The sequence below is a fragment of the Wyeomyia smithii genome, chromosome 1 (genome assembly GCF_029784165.1).
Source record: "Wyeomyia smithii strain HCP4-BCI-WySm-NY-G18 chromosome 1, ASM2978416v1, whole genome shotgun sequence".
In the NCBI taxonomy this organism is placed as follows: domain Eukaryota; kingdom Metazoa; phylum Arthropoda; class Insecta; order Diptera; family Culicidae; genus Wyeomyia; species Wyeomyia smithii.
This window is the reverse complement of record NC_073694.1, coordinates 190166331-190183261: the sequence shown is the minus strand read 5'-3', so window position 1 is coordinate 190183261 and position 16931 is coordinate 190166331. Positions and strand designations below refer to the sequence as shown.

Below are 16931 nucleotides of genomic sequence, written 5' to 3'. Positions count from 1 at the left end.
GAGATAATAGACTTTCGTTGTTTTACAAATTAAAACATAACGCTTGCTTAAGCTTGATTACAATCAAACGAAAAGGTAACGTATGGGGCAGCCAAACTTTGAAACCACGTGTTCAATCATAATTTATCAGTTAACCCTTAACTAGCCCGTTCATCTGATATCAATATTGTTCAAATCGGTTGTGTAGTTTCTAAGATAATGAAGTTTCGTAACTTTCACATTTCGATACATTACAGACGAATTTACAGTCCGATTACTGCAAAATTCAATAGGGAGTTATGAGGTAGGTAGACCTTTCATTTGATACTAATTCTGTGGAAATCGGGTCAACCATCTCTGAGAAATATGAGTGAGTCCAAGTAAGTTGTCTTGGAATCTTTTTTTTTTCATAGCTGGATTTCACATTTTTAAACATAACAGGCAAAGTAATAATCCGTTTGAAAAAAAAATCATTAGGGTCTTATGGGGCAACAAGACCTTTCATATGACACTAATTTTATAAAAATCGGGCCAGCCATCTCTGAGAAACATGAGTGAGAATAAATAGTCTCCAGAACACGTTTCTTTCCATAACTCCTGAACCACATGTTCAATCTTCATAAAATTCAAAAGTTAAGGGTTTTTATGGTAGCCCGTTCATTTGAAACTAATTTTAATCAAATCAGATGTGTGGTTTCTGAGATATTGATGTTTCGTGATTTTTACACTTTGATACATAAACTAAACTAAACTAGAAATCAGATCACAATAAAATTCAATAGGGTCTTATAGGGCAACTAGACCTTTCATTTGCAATTAATTTCATTGAAGTCTGTTCGGTCAGACCATCTCTGAGAATAGTGAGTGCGAAAAAAGGTGCACATACACACGTACACACCCACACACAAACATATACACCTATACATGCTTATATGCAGAAAATGCTCGATTCGTCTAACTGAGTCGAGTAGTATATGACATTCGGCCATTTGGATCACTTTTCTACCTTTTAATTAGCCAGTGATCGTTAGGAGGAAGTCAATATGTTAACTTTCATTATGTGATTTCACATTTTCATGAACAACGGACAAAGTTACAATCCGATTGCAATGAAATTCAATAGCAACCTATGGGGCAACTAGACCTTTCATTTGACAATAATTTTGTGAAAATCGGTTAAGCCATCTCTGAGAAAAATGAGTGAGTTTAAACAACCTCAGGATAACTTTTCTTTACATAACTTTTGAACCATATGTTCAATCATTACGAAATTCAAAAGTTAAGGGTTCTAGAAACAGCCCGATCATTTGAAACCAATTTTATTAAAATCGGTTGTGTGGTTTCTGAGATATTGATGTTTCGTGATTTTTACATTTTGATACATAACCTCTAAACTAAAAATCCGATTACAATGAAATTCAATAGCAACCTATGGCGCAATTAGACCTTTCATTTGCAATTAATTTTATGAAAATCGGTCAAGCCATCTCTAAGAAAAGTGAGTGAGAAAAAAAAGTTGCACACACATACACACATACATACATACATACAGAAAATGCTCAGTTCGTCGAAAGAAGTCGAGTGGTATATGACATTCGGCCATTGGGACCACTTTTATACCTTTGGTTTTTCCAGTGATTGCTATACCTTTCTAGGAGAAAGGCAAAACCGTGCTGTACTGTACTGATATAGGGTGTTGTTGGCAAGCCGCAAATAATGTATCCTTGATAATTGTCTCGAACACTTTAGACTCGCCACACAAGGAGGTTTACCTCTATAATTCGTTACGTTGCATTTATCACCTTTCTTAAAAACTGAAAAACATGCACGAAACTTTCCATGCCATCGGAAAGCGTTGCTGCTGTAGTGATAAGTTGAATAAGTATGTCAATGGGACCACAAGGTAGTCAGAGCATTACTTAAGAATAGCTGTCGGAGTTATGCCAGGTTCGGGCGAAAAAGACGACTTTACTTTGTTAATTGCGGACGAGACGGATTGCTCATTTACTCTAAAAATACCCATGCATAGCGTATCGGCCGGTACATCGCTCAAAGCTTGCTGAATCTGTGTTGCAGTGGGTGCAATATGACTATAAACTAGTGCTGGGACTTTTAACCGGATATATTCGTGATCCGGTTATCCGAAGCTCGGATCACGGATGTGTAAACGAATACTATTCGGATGTCCGGATATCCGGACACAGATAATCGAACAGTCGGATATCCGGATTTTTTTTTCTGCTGCCTGAAGCCCGTTCAATGGAAATGTAGAGTAGGGAACATATTTTAAGCAGCTTTAGGAACCGCCTGTGTATTCAGACGAAATACTCGAAATGTGTTGGGTGAAACTCAAACAGTAGTATATCAATCTGTTCGCTATCGTTTTCTCTATCAGAACTTGTTTTCAGATTGTAAAACTAAGTTTGCAAACTTTGACAATCATCAATCAAAGTTACGAATCGAGGGACACTATTCCAATCACCCCGAACCTATTTTAAGCAGTTTCCATCTGTTTTGCAGGTGTTTTTTTGCAGTACTCGAAGTGACTCCTGAATGGCTGCAATATAGTTCATTTTGTTTCAATTGGTTCACAGATTGCTTTTTGTGATTAACGGTATTTCTCATATTCGTAAGACAGCTAGACAATCAAAGTTTTCGTTTCCATCATTGAAATTGTCGATATTGATCAAAATGCAGGAGTTTGAGGCCTGTTTTCTTCGACTGATTAAAATAGGCGCTACTGCTTAAGCCGTTCCTTACCCTAACGCGAAAAATGGCTTTTTCCACAATCCCCCATCCCCTCGTAAGTAATTATTTACATAACTCTCATTAAACTATGTTCGGATACAATATCCGGATATCGGGTTGATCCGGTATAAACGGTAGAAAAATGTCTCGCAAATAAATTGCACTTTTCGGAAGGCGCTTTCGCAGACATTTCATTCAAAAATACCGATGATGGAAGCCCGGTCTCTTTCCGCTTCGTATTAACAAACGCCCAGAACTGTTTGGGATTCTTTCTTATTTTTGCTGGAGCCGATGAACGTAACGGTTGTACAGGAATTTATTGTAGATGCGATAATTGTTGCTTGCAACTGCAAATTTATTTTTGGACAATGCACACCGCGCTTTAGAATAAATTCTTAAAGCCTTGGCCCTCAATCTTTTTAACCATCGAAGCCTCGCGTTTGTCCATGGCGGTTTTTTTGTTGGCCGATATGGTGGGACAGTAGCAGTGAGACAGTCATTCAGCATTCGTTCATAATACGCCACGGCATCATCGACATGATGTTGCATATTGTTGTTTCACAAATATTTTCTTCTAAGAAAAGCAATCTAGTGATGAAAATGTATAGCAACATCTTGTTAAACCATATATTTGCTAAAAATACCACACAGTAAACGGCCATCTTAATTATAAATGAATGATAAATAATTATTGTTGGAAATATGGTTTAGTTATTCCATATTTCGCATGATTAACACTGCATATCCACTGAGCAAGGTTTCCTGAACTATCGTTTCCCAAAACATTGTTTATAATTTGGCAAGTTTAAATCATAAAATTTCTTCTACAACACTTTATAAAGGGCGCGTGAATAATTACGATGTAAGAACATTTTTTGCACGGTAAATTTAGAATCGAAGGTAGAATTACATACTTATCAGAAGCGTAAGTAGAGAAAAAATTCGATATATTTGAGGTTTTTTATAATGTATGTAGTTATATGAAACTTCGCGACACCATCACCGAAGAGTAAAGAGAGTAAAGGTAAACAAACTAAATTCTATTTCCCCTCTCTTTTCTTCCTATACTGCAGCGGCCATTGATGCAGATGATGATGATGATGATTTTTCGGTTATTTACAAGTTGAATAAAGGTAACGGATGCGAATTATTACAATCTTTGAATGCTGCATTGAGAGTTGCATTTGCTTCATTGCAGCAATGTGTGCTGCTTGGGGACCTCGTACGCGCTGGATATGTGCTATCGACGAGGATACCAGAGCAGCGGGTGTAAGGGGAGACTGGAGAGGAGCAGGCCGAGTTTTGTGGAGACGTATTCTGGATTTGGCATAGCATCTCAACGGTTTGTCGCCATAAAAGTGAAGTAAAGTAAGTAAGACAGCTAGTTAATCATAGTTTTGCGTTCTAGTCATTAGAATTGTCGTTGTTGATCAAAACTCAAGAGCGTGAGGCCCGTTTTTATCGACTGATTAAAATAGGCGCCACTCTAAAGCGGTTTTTTCATTAAAATTTTTTTTTTACAAACTTGACTTGACAAACTTGACATTACTCCAAAACTGTCCAAAAGCTCTGGATAGAGAAATGTAAGACAAATTTTCACTTAAAAGTTAAGTTCAAAAAAAGTTTTAAATTTCAACACTTTTGAAAAAATTCCATTCCAAATATGCAATATGATTTTGATAGTAATTTAAAATCATAATGTTGTTGGATACTAACTTTCTACATGCCACACTGTTTCCAAAGCTGCAAAAACGTGATCGGAATTATTTTGACTCAAAAAACTTCCAAATAGGCACTGGCGAAGGCGCTAAGTAAGCGTTGAAATACGTATATGCAAGTGATAAGTGAAAAGTGAATGAATTAAATAGTGAAACGGATTAAAAGTGTAATGTGTAGTGAAAAAACTTGATTTTAGAGTCACAGTGTCTTCAGTAAAGTTGTTCCAATAAATATTCTCCATGTTATAGAAGTTACAGTTTTGTGATTAATCCATTTAACAGTGAAAAGCGAATTTTACTTTGTTCAATTTTGCACTTGAAAATTCATCGTCTTCGGCAAAGTTGTAGTACATTTTATAGGAAACAACTTTGTCCAATGCACTATACCTCGATTTGCCTTTTAAAATGACTTTTGTGAAGATTTCTACAGATTGTCACTTAAAATCAGTTTTTTTTTTCAATATAACCTTTAGTAGTGATTTTCTAAAAGTTTTCAATGTTCTACAATGTTGTTTGCTATAACAAAACAAACAATGTCTGTGAAGAAAGTTTATTTTTATCTCACATATTTCTCTGGTTATTGACGATTTTTATCCAAACAATGCTTCAATTTTCTAACAAATATCTCCGAAATCTGTTAATATCTGCAGACTAAACCATTTCTATATTAAAATATAACTCAAACATCATTCAATCCAGATATAAGCATTTGTCTCTCGCTGTCTCCTGTGTTTATATCTGTAAGTAAATTGGTGCACTATTTTAACAGAAATCTTTGATAACTAAATAATTATACGAGATAAAAATAAACTTCCTTCGGTGACCTCATGTGTTTTATTATACTGAAAAACATTGTAGAACACTGAAAAATTTCAGAAAATCTCTATAAAAAGTTATATAAAAAATGGTTTTAAGGGGCATTCTAGAGAAAACTTCACAATAGTTAATTTAAATTGGCAGATAGAAATATGATATTCTCGACGAAGTTGTTTCATATAAAATGTGCCAAAACTTTACTCAGCAAAGTGGAATTTTATATGCGAAAATAGAAGAAACAAAATTCATTTCTCTCTTTTGGGTAGATTAATCACAAAACTATAACTTTCATAGAATGCAGAGTAATTAACAAAACAACTTTGCTGAAGACACTATGGCTTCAAAACCTTTTTTTTTTTTTTTGAGTAACAAGTAATTAGTGTGAATTAGTGCATTATTTAAGTAGAAATTGTCAATAACTAAAATAATATGTGAGATAAAAATACATTTTCTTCGAAGAAATTGTTTATTTTACTATAGCAAACAACGTAATAGAACATTGAAGAATTGCAGAAAATCACTACTAAAAGTTATATTTTAAAAACTGATTTTTAGTGGCAATCTCTATAAAACTTCACATAGGTCCATTTAAATAGGTAGATAGAAGTGTGTTGTCCTGGACAAAGTTGTTTCTTATGAAATTTGCTATAACTTTGCCGAAAAAAGTAAAATTCGCTTTTCACTGTTTAGTGTATTGAGCACAAAACTGTAACTTCTATAACATGGAGAATAATTAATGGAACAACTTTGCTAAAGACACTGTGGCTCTGAATCAAGTTTTTGGGTCAAAATAATTTCGATCACGTTTTTACCGCGTTTCTTAAAACGCAACAGCTGGGTAAGATGGTAATTCCCCAAAATATTCACACATATGACTTTTAATGATGAGTTTTTTTAGTTTTCAACAAGCGTACCAAAATGACTTAAATTCTTTAAAACTGTGAAATTGGCTGTGGCTCTGTCCAACATGTAATTATTCATGAGTTTTATATAAGCTTTCATGGTTAACTGACTTGCAAATAATACAAAAAAACTGTGGTTCCTCTAACTTCCACACTTTTGGAATTTATATTACTATGAATATTTCAATTCATTTCACTAACCTTCATAAACTATTACATCAAAACTAGGGTTGAATACGCTATGAAGCGCTTGCAGAAGATTGCTTGGTAACTTAGGGCATGTTCCATTACTTTTGATTTTACTTCTAAGGCTTCAAGCGCTTGTCAATTCGTGTGCTTATTTCTGTTAGTGGTTTTTGCTTTGAAACATATTGGTCTTTGTTGTGGTGCGTCTTGGTCACGGGCTTGTTTGGTAGTTATGGTAACTTTTACATTATGCGACGCGACGCGAGACCAGACAAACAACACTTATTTGTCTTACAACATAAAAAACGCATTAGTAATGCGTTTTTTATGTTGTAAGAACAAAAAGTGTTGTTTGTCTGGTCTCGCGTCGCGTCGCATAATGTGATCGTCGGTTCTTACGTTGCACAAAACATCGAAAATACATGGTAACTTTTACCAAAAATAACATTGAAATCGAGTCCTACACATTCAATTTCACTTGAAAATGATTAGAAGCGCTGTAAATTGTGTAATTGCTTAATTGGTGCGTTTTGTACAGTCTCCTACTTACCCCATGAATTTTTTTCCTAAAGGTATTTTGACACTTATTCGAGAAATGAGAATTTTGCACGTTGTGCGTGAAGATTTTCAAAAAAATACCTCAATTACTAATGATAATTGATCTTGTAAAAATATTTCTCAACAGAAATTGAAATAGGTCAACAGAAATAAAACAAAATAACATCGCCAAACGTATGACAGTCCTCTTCTATGCGCGAATGTTATTTTACCATGTTTTCTGTGTGCGAGAGCTGACGGCCGTTCTACATTCTACGAGTGAAGGCCGAGACACAAAAACGAAGTCAATCAACTAAAAGTGTTAACCGTTTACAAGCCTGCCAACAACCCTCAGGAACCTGTTTTTTATCGTGGCTGACAGAATGAACAATTGCACTCAGTGAAATATCAGATGAAAGCAAGAAAATCAAATTATCCAACATATCGAACGTCTCTGGCGGTGGTTTTCAAGTTAAGTTCTAGTTATTCGTTCTAAAGTGATAAACTCAAATCAATTGAGGAATGTTATTTTCCTGATTAGAGGTATTTTAAATTCAGTACCACATTTTAATGCGTTTTACACAAAGGTGAATTAGTTTTACTTATTTTTAAAAAAGCCGAAGCAATTCAGTTATTGGAAACCTAGTTTATAAGCTCGATGGCTCGTGAATGATAAATTAGCTGTTAACAAAGCCAGTTTTGTAGAACGAAAACATCAAAGAAATCCTCCCACCCTCCCATCGCTGTGCACACGGCTATGGATATTTTAGATCAAAAATCTGTTACACAGAGCTTTGTTTCAGTCAGAAAGCGTCATCGAGCATTCGGCAGACAACCGCAACTCACAGCAGCGTCGCTCGGCGTTCATTCAGTACGTTGTGGATTATTAAGCCGGTTAGACGTCGACAACTGCGCGATCGACGGCTGCTAAAGCGAAGCAAAAACCCTGAGACCGAATTCCGTCACAGTGCTCAAAAGTGTTCCACCCAAACCGACACAGATAGCTTTGCTGGCGCCGCCCGCCGCCGGGTTGTGTAACGTCTTGGATGTTATTAACCTATTTGGAACTGGCTGGCATTGTTTCGTGGAGCGATCCTGTTCAGAGAGAGAGAAAGAGCGACGGAGAAAGAAGTGCTGTGGTACTGGTGTAGTATAAACAGAAAAGCTGAAAGAAATTAAACAACAAACCTCGAGCTTTTCCCGGTCAAGAGTTGCTGTGTTGTGCAGCCTCGTTTGTAGTGCCATGTAGAGGGCACTGTGCGGTAAACATTGGTCAATATGCATTCGTGCATTGCAGCGAAGGTGTTGAAATCATAATTGAGTAACCGGCAAGAAGAAGAAAAAAAGCGGTAATGAACTGGATAAAAGTCTTCGGTGGAGTTAAGTGCAGAATTGCTTAATTTTGTAACCACCTATGGCCTCAAATGAAAAATTGAACTTCGGTGCTACTTCAAATGAAGACCTTCCACAAAAATATCTAAGTGTATACGAGAAATAGTGTTGCAATGAAAATGATTTGAAGCGGAGGGTGTGATTGGGTAATTGTAGAACCTCTTTTTTGCGTGATTTGAATTTTGGAAAAGCGTTACTGATGTACATCATTATTTGATTTTTGTGATAAATAACACTGGACGACAAAAGCGGAAAAATATAATTGCCTCAAAGCTCAAACTGGAGAAAAAATGAAAGAATATAGCTTTAAAAAAAATCAAAGCCAGAACGTTTGGCTTGATTGGTATAATGTCTTCAGCAAAGTTGTAAACAATGATTTTGTCCTTCCAGAAAAAAAATATACACCGTGAGACCAAAATTTCGTTTATTAGAAAAAAAAATACACTTCAAGTATCTGTTTTATTTTCTATAAAAACTGAACATGATAAGCTAACCAGAAACATTAAAAAAATAAAGTTTGTCGAAATAACTAATTTTTTTCAAATTTTTTCACGGTGTATATTTTTTCGGAAGAACAAAATTATTATCAGCAACTTTGCCGAAGACACTATAATCCCAAAACTTGATGTGCCGGATTTTGTGTTTACATAAATCGAACGTTGGGACTAGTCTCTGGGTCCTTGACCACCGCGAGAAGTCTAGCTTTTTCTTCGCAGGGTCTGTTCTTTAAAGCGATATATTTCAAATGAACATTAGACTATAGGGTTTGAGTCAAGTATACCATCGCGCAGCTTAAAATGTTTTCAGAATAAATTATGTGTAAAAGCAATTAATAAGAAGTTAAACTTGCCAATCAAAAATTGGCAACGCAATCAAATTCTTTTCTAATAGTTTCGCATTCCATTGTGCTTAAAAAGTACCAGAAAGAGCTCAAATTACACCGGCAATTATCTAGTGTGTCCGCCGTACAAGCCGGGACTTCATTATGCTCGCGTTTCATAATCATGAATCACGCCAAAAAGGCTCGGTCGGTATTCGCTCTATGTAGGTATAACGCCCAGCCAACCGTGTCGACTTCTAGGCAACAATAATAATAATTATCAGCAGAAGAAAATAAAACCATATGGCAAACTTATCGTCCATTCTGCAAAAATAGATATTTATTGGTCCATTTGCCGGTCTCGGCAACCGGGCCCCGTTGTCTGTCTGGTTCGGTAGGTTCCACACTGCCACTGGCTGGCCATCAGCTGCAATTACGTAACCTATAGCACGGGTTAAAACCTCCACCGATTTATCATTCGCTTGTACGTTTTCTCTTCCCCGTGGAGTGTTTCGAACTGGCGGTAGCAGAAAAAATAATTTCCATTCGCTTTATGGGTCCGTACGACCTACACAGTAAACACACTACCAATTGGAGCTACTTAAAATCCTTTTAAAGCGCGCAAACTAAAAGTCTCATTAGTTAATATTTACAAAACGTTTAATGCAAAAATTTGCAGCAAATAACCAACGCTGATTAGAATACTTTTTTGGGCATTTGCGATTTACAGTGCACGTACAGTTTCAGATCATTTTAAGGTCAGAGCGAATCAACCGAAAAACATACCATATTCGGAAAGTATTTGTCGGTCATCTTCAAAAACCTAAATGGTGGACTAATTTACTTTTAACTGCCCGAATATTGTTTGGCAGTTTGTAATTGAGTAACAGTTTGTTTATCCACTAGTAATCGTTAGCAGCAGTCAGTTGCGTTTAACAAAATTGTTCTATTTTTTTTAGTTTTGTAGTGAAAATTAAAGTTCGGAAGTAGAGGGTTGTTACGACAAACAGTTTCGATTTCATACTCAACGTAGATTTAGTATCTTGATGATTAATCAGAAACCGGAAAATTATCTGCTTTCTTTTCCACAGAAGCTTCGAAGTCTCATATGACAGCCAGAGCGAATCAAAAGTTGACAATGTTTGTTGTTACGGCAGTCGCGAATAACAAAACAACGATGATCTTGACGCAGCAAGCATGTGGCGAAGGTGTAGTGAAAGCAAAAGAGAAACAAAATTGTTTAGTGTGTGAAACATGCAAACTACTGTGAACTTGATAACAATCAGTTACCCATTGAGCAGTAACAATGACAATGTCGGAAGAGAAAAGTAAGACGATGTTCGCGGAAATGGAGCAATCGGACGGAGGTGGTGAAACGAACTGTCTGAGGAATGCTTTCATTCAGACTGACGGTGGTTGCAGTTTGGGCCTTCACCTTAGCCGGACTCCCTGGGATCCGTATCCTTGGGTTAGTGGTGTGATGGCCGGTTCACGTGCTGAGCAGGCTGGAGTTTGCGTTGGAGATTGTGTTTTGAAGGTACGTTTCTAGATAATGATGCATTGTGGACAATTTATAAGGTTGGGTCGCCAACTGATATCATTTAAGTGCCCTTATTAACTTTTTCATGTTCATGAAATGTATTTAATGTCACACATGCTTAGTACAGTTTTAGCAAAGATGATTCAGGTATTTTGACCTGACTTTCTCATACATTTTGCCCGCGACACCTTTACAACGGTTAGTGCTATCATCTGATGATATTAATGTGCACAAAAGTATGTTTATTAGCACTGTGCAAGGATATTAAGGATTAGATGGCAGGACCCTACAAAAATATTGAAAAATATCTTAGCCTTTCACAACCTTGTCGGCATCATCAAATTAGTATCAGTATATAAGTTAGTTTGACTTTCGTACACGCGCAGCGACATTCGTGTTCGCTGTATACTGCAGGAGTCAGGAATCTTGTACTTGACATCTTTGGTTTTAGGCAACTAATTTGATCATTTGGAAACTTAGGTTCGAAGAGAGTGTTCGAGAGAAGAGATTATAAGAGATTTTATAATATGCATTATATATGCAAAATGGTACAATTCACCATTGTAAAAATTTATGTAATGACAACAATTTTAAAAGCCTTTTAAAATACAAAAAACATCCTTAATTTTCTAATTAATTTTCTCTGTTAGCTGAGAGAAGGTTGCAAAGGAAAGAAGAAAGTGGGTTTCCCATGGATGCTCCTCTAGTCTGTTTAACAAATTTATTCCGAATTGTGAAGTAATTTTCTGTTATACAACCTTCAGAGACTGTCTACCATCTTTTTAGAATTTTAGGAGTAGGTTTCATCATTACATTGGGAAAGTAGCCAGTGCTCGACAGGTTTTTAAACATCCTGATTGTGAATTTTAAACGGTTGTATAAGTATGATGACGCCTTACAAACTCTCGAAGAAATGATTTTTGAGGTTAACAAAACTCTACTGTACTGGTCAACGGATTAAAATTTGTCGGTGGCACATACGAAACGTACAAGACAAGGACTTTCTTTCTTTTGTGGCAACGAAGTAAACAATAGCCAACCCGTTTGCAATGAAGAGTCCACTGTTGCCTTTAGCGTATCCGGTGAGACGAACTAAAGTAGACCAGTCGCTGCGGATAGCTAATTCCTCTCCCTCTCCTACTTCCTCTCTCTTTCTCTCCCTCTCCTTCCCACCCTCTCTCTCTCTCTCTCTTTCTCTTTCTCTCTCTCCCTCTCTCTCTCCTCCCTCTCTCTTTCTATCTCTTCTTCTATCTCTATCCCTCTATCTCTCTCTGCATCTCTCTCTCTCGCTCTCTCTCTCTCTCTCTCTCTCTCTCTCTCGCTGTTCATCTCGCTCTTTCTATCCCTTTCTCTCTCTCTCCGTAGCCTTTAGATGAGATGGTCGAGAACGACATTTTTTGCGTTACATCATTAAAAGACGCTCCCTTAAGGAACATTGAATATCTTTTCGATAACACATACACCTGCTGAAATACCATTGCCATTGTAGTATTTTATGTAGAACTGGTTCGTGAAAATACCGTATGGGACCGTTCCTTAAGAGAGACGGGGGTGGGGGGGTTTGTCAGAAGACCACGGAGGGGTACGGGGGGGTGTCAAAAGGAATCAAAATATGATCACGTGGTTTAGGAACGGCCCCTATCCTGTATCTCTTGAATGCAACATTTTATTTTTTCCTGATAAGTGGTTCCTATGAAAAATCGTCTGAGTTCTCATTGGCGTGGTCAAAATAAAGAAATTTTTCTGAGAAAACTGCAAATTAAGTTTTAAACCGAAACGAAGTGTTGGTAACACTGCAAAAAATTCGACTACGTAGTTCCATTCTACACGTGAAATATTGAGGTCACTAGTAGCTCTTTAGGATCCCGAGGAATGGGCAAATTTAAAAGGTTGTTTTCTAAATTTGTCCCATTGGCCGAGGGGTAACCAATTAATATTTAAAAACTTAAGTATATGAAGAGCGTTGTAATGCCAAATGATTTATGGTCGAATAACGACCATTTTCGATTAGAAATAAAGTATGCAGACGTATTTGTCTTAGCAAACTGCGTATTTTTCACAGGTGGATGAAATTTTAGACTCAAAAGAAGATATTGCTGTGTGTTTGGTGGGATTGGAAGGGAATCATCCACTATGAGCTGCTCAACTATGGCCAGACCCTCAATTTTTTTCATTTCTCGATCCTACACTTTTTGCCAAAAGTTTTGTGATAACTTCAGGTTTCTTAAAAAAATGAAAAAAAAACAACTCTTATATTTTTGGTATAAATTTGGTGTTCAATTAGATATTTTTATTCCACCCTGTATACATTTTTTACAAGGTTACATTTGATCCCTACAATTCACTGTTAGACAGTTTGTTAGTTCGTGTGAAGAAAAAAAAAGTTTGTTAGGGGCTATCCACATACCACGTGGACAGATTTTTAACGAATTTGACCCCCCTCCCCCTCCGTGGACAACTGCCCATATAAATTTTGAAAAAATTGTTTGAACCGTGGACCTTAACCAACACCCCCCCTCCCCGCCCCAAAGCTGTCCACGTGGTATGTGGATGGCCCCTTGGTACAATCAAAGGTTTCTGAGCTACAATGCTTTGAATGCTTTAAAACTATACCCTATGAAAAAATGCATACATCCTTTTAGAAAATTACTCTTGAATCTAAATACTACAAGGTATACAGCCCTAGGGTTGTATGAAATGGTGACGTGGGACTAAACACTGTAATTAGGGGATTTTTTGTTACAAAATATACAGAGTCTGCAGACAGAATCAATGTGTTTATTTTCAGCCTCCCATGGAAATCAATTTTTGGAATATATTCAACAACACTCGAAGAAATATTATTCACATTTGGCGATATTATGCCTTTAGTATTTTTTTTGTGCAAAAAAATATGTATTTAACAAGGCACAAGCATATCGTGCTTGTTGAAGAAGCACCAAGAATTTCTCATAATGCGTCAAAGTCAGAATTATCTCTATATCCTCAAAAACCAAATCCAATAATGCTTACGTTATCATAATGAATGGTTTTGTCTTATTTAACTCTAACTAAATCAAATCTATAGTATGGATATTACTTTCAAAATAATATGGAAGCCCTTACAAAGGTTCATCAATTGGAAAACATAAGAAAATATTTTGAACAAAATTCCTAACAAGTTCCAGCAAAAAATCGTAGAAATTCACAATTACATTTTTATTTTTTGCTTGACAATTTTTTCATTTGCCTGCAACTACATTCGCTGTATTACGAAGACAGGCAATATACGTTTATTATGGTAAAGCTTAGAATAATAATATATCATCTAACAATTTTGAAATATGAAAAGAGATTCTGTACGAATCTTACTAAATAAACTAAAAAATCACAAGCATTCGCAGGTTCTTACTCTTCTATCAATGTATATATTTAGGAATTTACTCTTTCGATACTATCCGGTCACGGTTATTTAGTGAATATCGAAGATAAAATTTAAAAAATATCCGTTGCAAAAATTTACAATTCTTGTTGAGTAATTCATGGCAATCATATTTATGAAATAAACTTTCAATCACCATCAACAGCAGCATTGTAGTTTTTCCTCAATTGCATACGAATATAAATGTTACTGGCATGTTTTCTTTCAAGACATCAGTTTTTATTAGGTTCTACAGTACCTAACACGCAGGTTTAGAGATTGTTCAAGGATGGGTATTGTTTCAAACTTTTAGGAAAACTTTTACCTTCGAGACATCATATTAGTCTAAGCTCATGGAAGCAAAAATAAATTGACCTATTGGGACGGGGAGACTCTGTCAATTTTTATTTCGAAATTGATACAGGGAATATCACAGGGAACGGATGGTGTCCATTCACGTCGTCTGTGCTAGTAATGCTCGCATGTAATTGATTCATTATTCGCGTAAATTTGTTATTGAAATTATTATCAATTTTACCGCTTAGCAATGAAATTAGAGTGATAATTAACACATTACAAAATTGTTATACATTTTATCTATCCAACAACATATTGGTTATTGTTATCCATCATGTGGTTATGCTGTTATTAGCGTTTGAAATCTGACGCAACATTTGCCCGTTTCATTTCCAATTTTACAGAATGCATCCCAGTATAGTAAACAAAGACGTGTCCCACGTCAAAAATTACTCCACTTATGAAAAATACGCAGTTTGCTGAGCCAAATACGTGTGCATGCAAAGTTTCATTCAAATCAAAAATGGTCGATCGAATGTTAGCAAATTTTCAGATCATTTGTGCTTTATCTCCCTATTTTTTACCCATATAACCACACAACCACACATTTTTCTGAAAGCGCAATCATATCAATTGCCAGCTCTAGGTATTATATTGACGCTGAACAGCACGGGGTTTTCCCTGAACGATCTGTTGCGACTAATCTCATGCAGTTCGTCTCTCGCGGTTTGCAAAGTATGGATGCTAGTTTTTAAACTGACGCAATTTACCTGGACCTGAAAGCAGCCAATGATCGGGTAGACCACGAAATACTGCTTACCAAATTAGAACGACTCGGTGTCTCATCGGAATCCGTATGCTGATTTAAGTCTTACTTGACTAATCGAAATGTGTGTGTGAAAATAGGTTCGGCGGTTTCGAATCGTTTTTCTAATTTATCAGGAGTTCCTCAAGGTAGCAACTTGGGCCCGCTACTATTTTCCATTTTTATAAACGACGCTTCACTACTGCTACCACCCGAATGTCGACTATTTTATGCGGATGATACAAAAATATTTAAAATTATAAAATGCTTGCGTGATTGTTTGGAGCTGCAAGAGCATCTGAATAAATTTGTTAATTGGTGTGCAACAAACATGTTAACGTTGAGTGTGGAAAAACGCAGTATAATTTTTTTTTTCAATAGAAAGCGTATGCCTGTCGAATTTGACTATTCCATATCATCACAGCACCTTTTTCGTGTGCAGTGCGTGAAGGATCTTGGAATACACTTGGATAGCGAGTTGACGTTCAAAAACCACTATACCAATATTATCGCCAAGGCTAACCGACAATTGGGATTCATATTCAAGATTGCCGATGAATTTCGTGACCCGTTATGTTTTAAAGCACTTTACTGTGCCTTAGTGCGATCAATCCTCGAATCCAATTCTGTGATATGGACCCCTTACCCTGCAAACTGGTCCAACAGAATGGAAATGATACAGAAAAAATTCGTACGCTATGCGCTTCATCTCCCATGGTGAGATCCACTGAACCTGCCATCATACGAGGACCGTTGCCGACTTCTTGGTATTCAACCATATTGCACAAGCCGTTTTCGCCGCCAAATTACTGACTGGCCACAACGACTAACCAGCCATATTGGCACAGCTGAATTTGTATGCTCCTGAGAGGCTGTTGCGTCAAAGAAGTTTCCTGCATTTGGATCCTCGGAATCGACTTTATGGTTGTCATGATCCAATTTGTGTTATTTGCCACCGTTTAAATTTGACTTCGACTTGCCAATCAATGTGTTTCGTCAACGACTCCTAGATGCTTTCCGCAGACTGTGACGGTTAAGTTTTAATTATAATTTTAATTCATTAAGACTTATCTTTGTCAGATGAATGTAATTGTTTAATAATAATAATAATGATAACGTTTACAAAAATATCACTCAATAGCGAATTTTTTTTTATATTTTACTTTTTGCCTTTCTCCTAGAATGGTATAGCAGTCACTGAAAAAATCAAAGGTATGAAAGTGCTCCAAAGGGTCGAATCTCGTATATCAATCGACTTAGTTCGACGAGCTGATCATTTTCTGTATGTGTGTGTGTGTGACGCTCTCCCAATCTCACTCGATTTTCTCAGATATGGCTGGACCGATTTCCATGGAATCAATTGCAAATGAAAGGTCTAGTTGTCTCATAAGACCCTATTGAATTTTATTGTAATCGGATTTTTAGTTTCGAAACTACTCAACCGATTTGAGAAAGTTGGTATCGAAAGAACGGGCTTGTTTTTTGAACCGTTTTTAAAATAATTTTATTATGATTGGACATGTAGTTTAAAAGTTATGCAAAAAAACGTGTTTCAAGGACATTTAAACTCACTCACTTTTCTCAGAGATGGATGGACAGATTTTCACAAAATAAGTTGCAATAGAAAGGTCTAGTTGCCTGATAAGACCCTATTGAATTTTATTATACTCGGACCGTAACTTTGTCAGTTATGTATCAAAATGTAAAAGTTGGAGGAGGCTGGCAGCACGGTCAACAACCAGTACGCGATTTCTGTTTGCTGTAGTTTTATTTTAAATTATCAGTGTTATT

The 16931-nt window shown here is 36.4% G+C and overlaps 1 protein-coding gene across 6 annotated transcripts in view; it reads left to right on the top strand.

The window, feature by feature from the left end:
* Positions 1 to 3974: 3974 nt before the first annotated feature.
* LOC129718421 (uncharacterized) overlaps positions 3975 to 16931 on the top strand; it is a 29664-nt gene continuing 16707 nt past the window's right edge. Inside the window, exons 1-2 of one of the 6 annotated variants that reach the window (XM_055669196.1) lie at positions 3975 to 4095; positions 10190 to 10635. In XM_055669196.1, coding sequence (XP_055525171.1) covers positions 10405 to 10635 — 231 coding nt within the window. In that variant the 5' untranslated portion in view covers positions 3975 to 4095; positions 10190 to 10404. Of the gene's footprint in view, positions 4096 to 7347; positions 7430 to 7772; positions 8425 to 10189; positions 10636 to 16931 lie in introns of those variants that run through there. The other 5 variants (XM_055669195.1, XM_055669194.1, XM_055669193.1 and 2 more) reach the window with 5 other exon arrangements.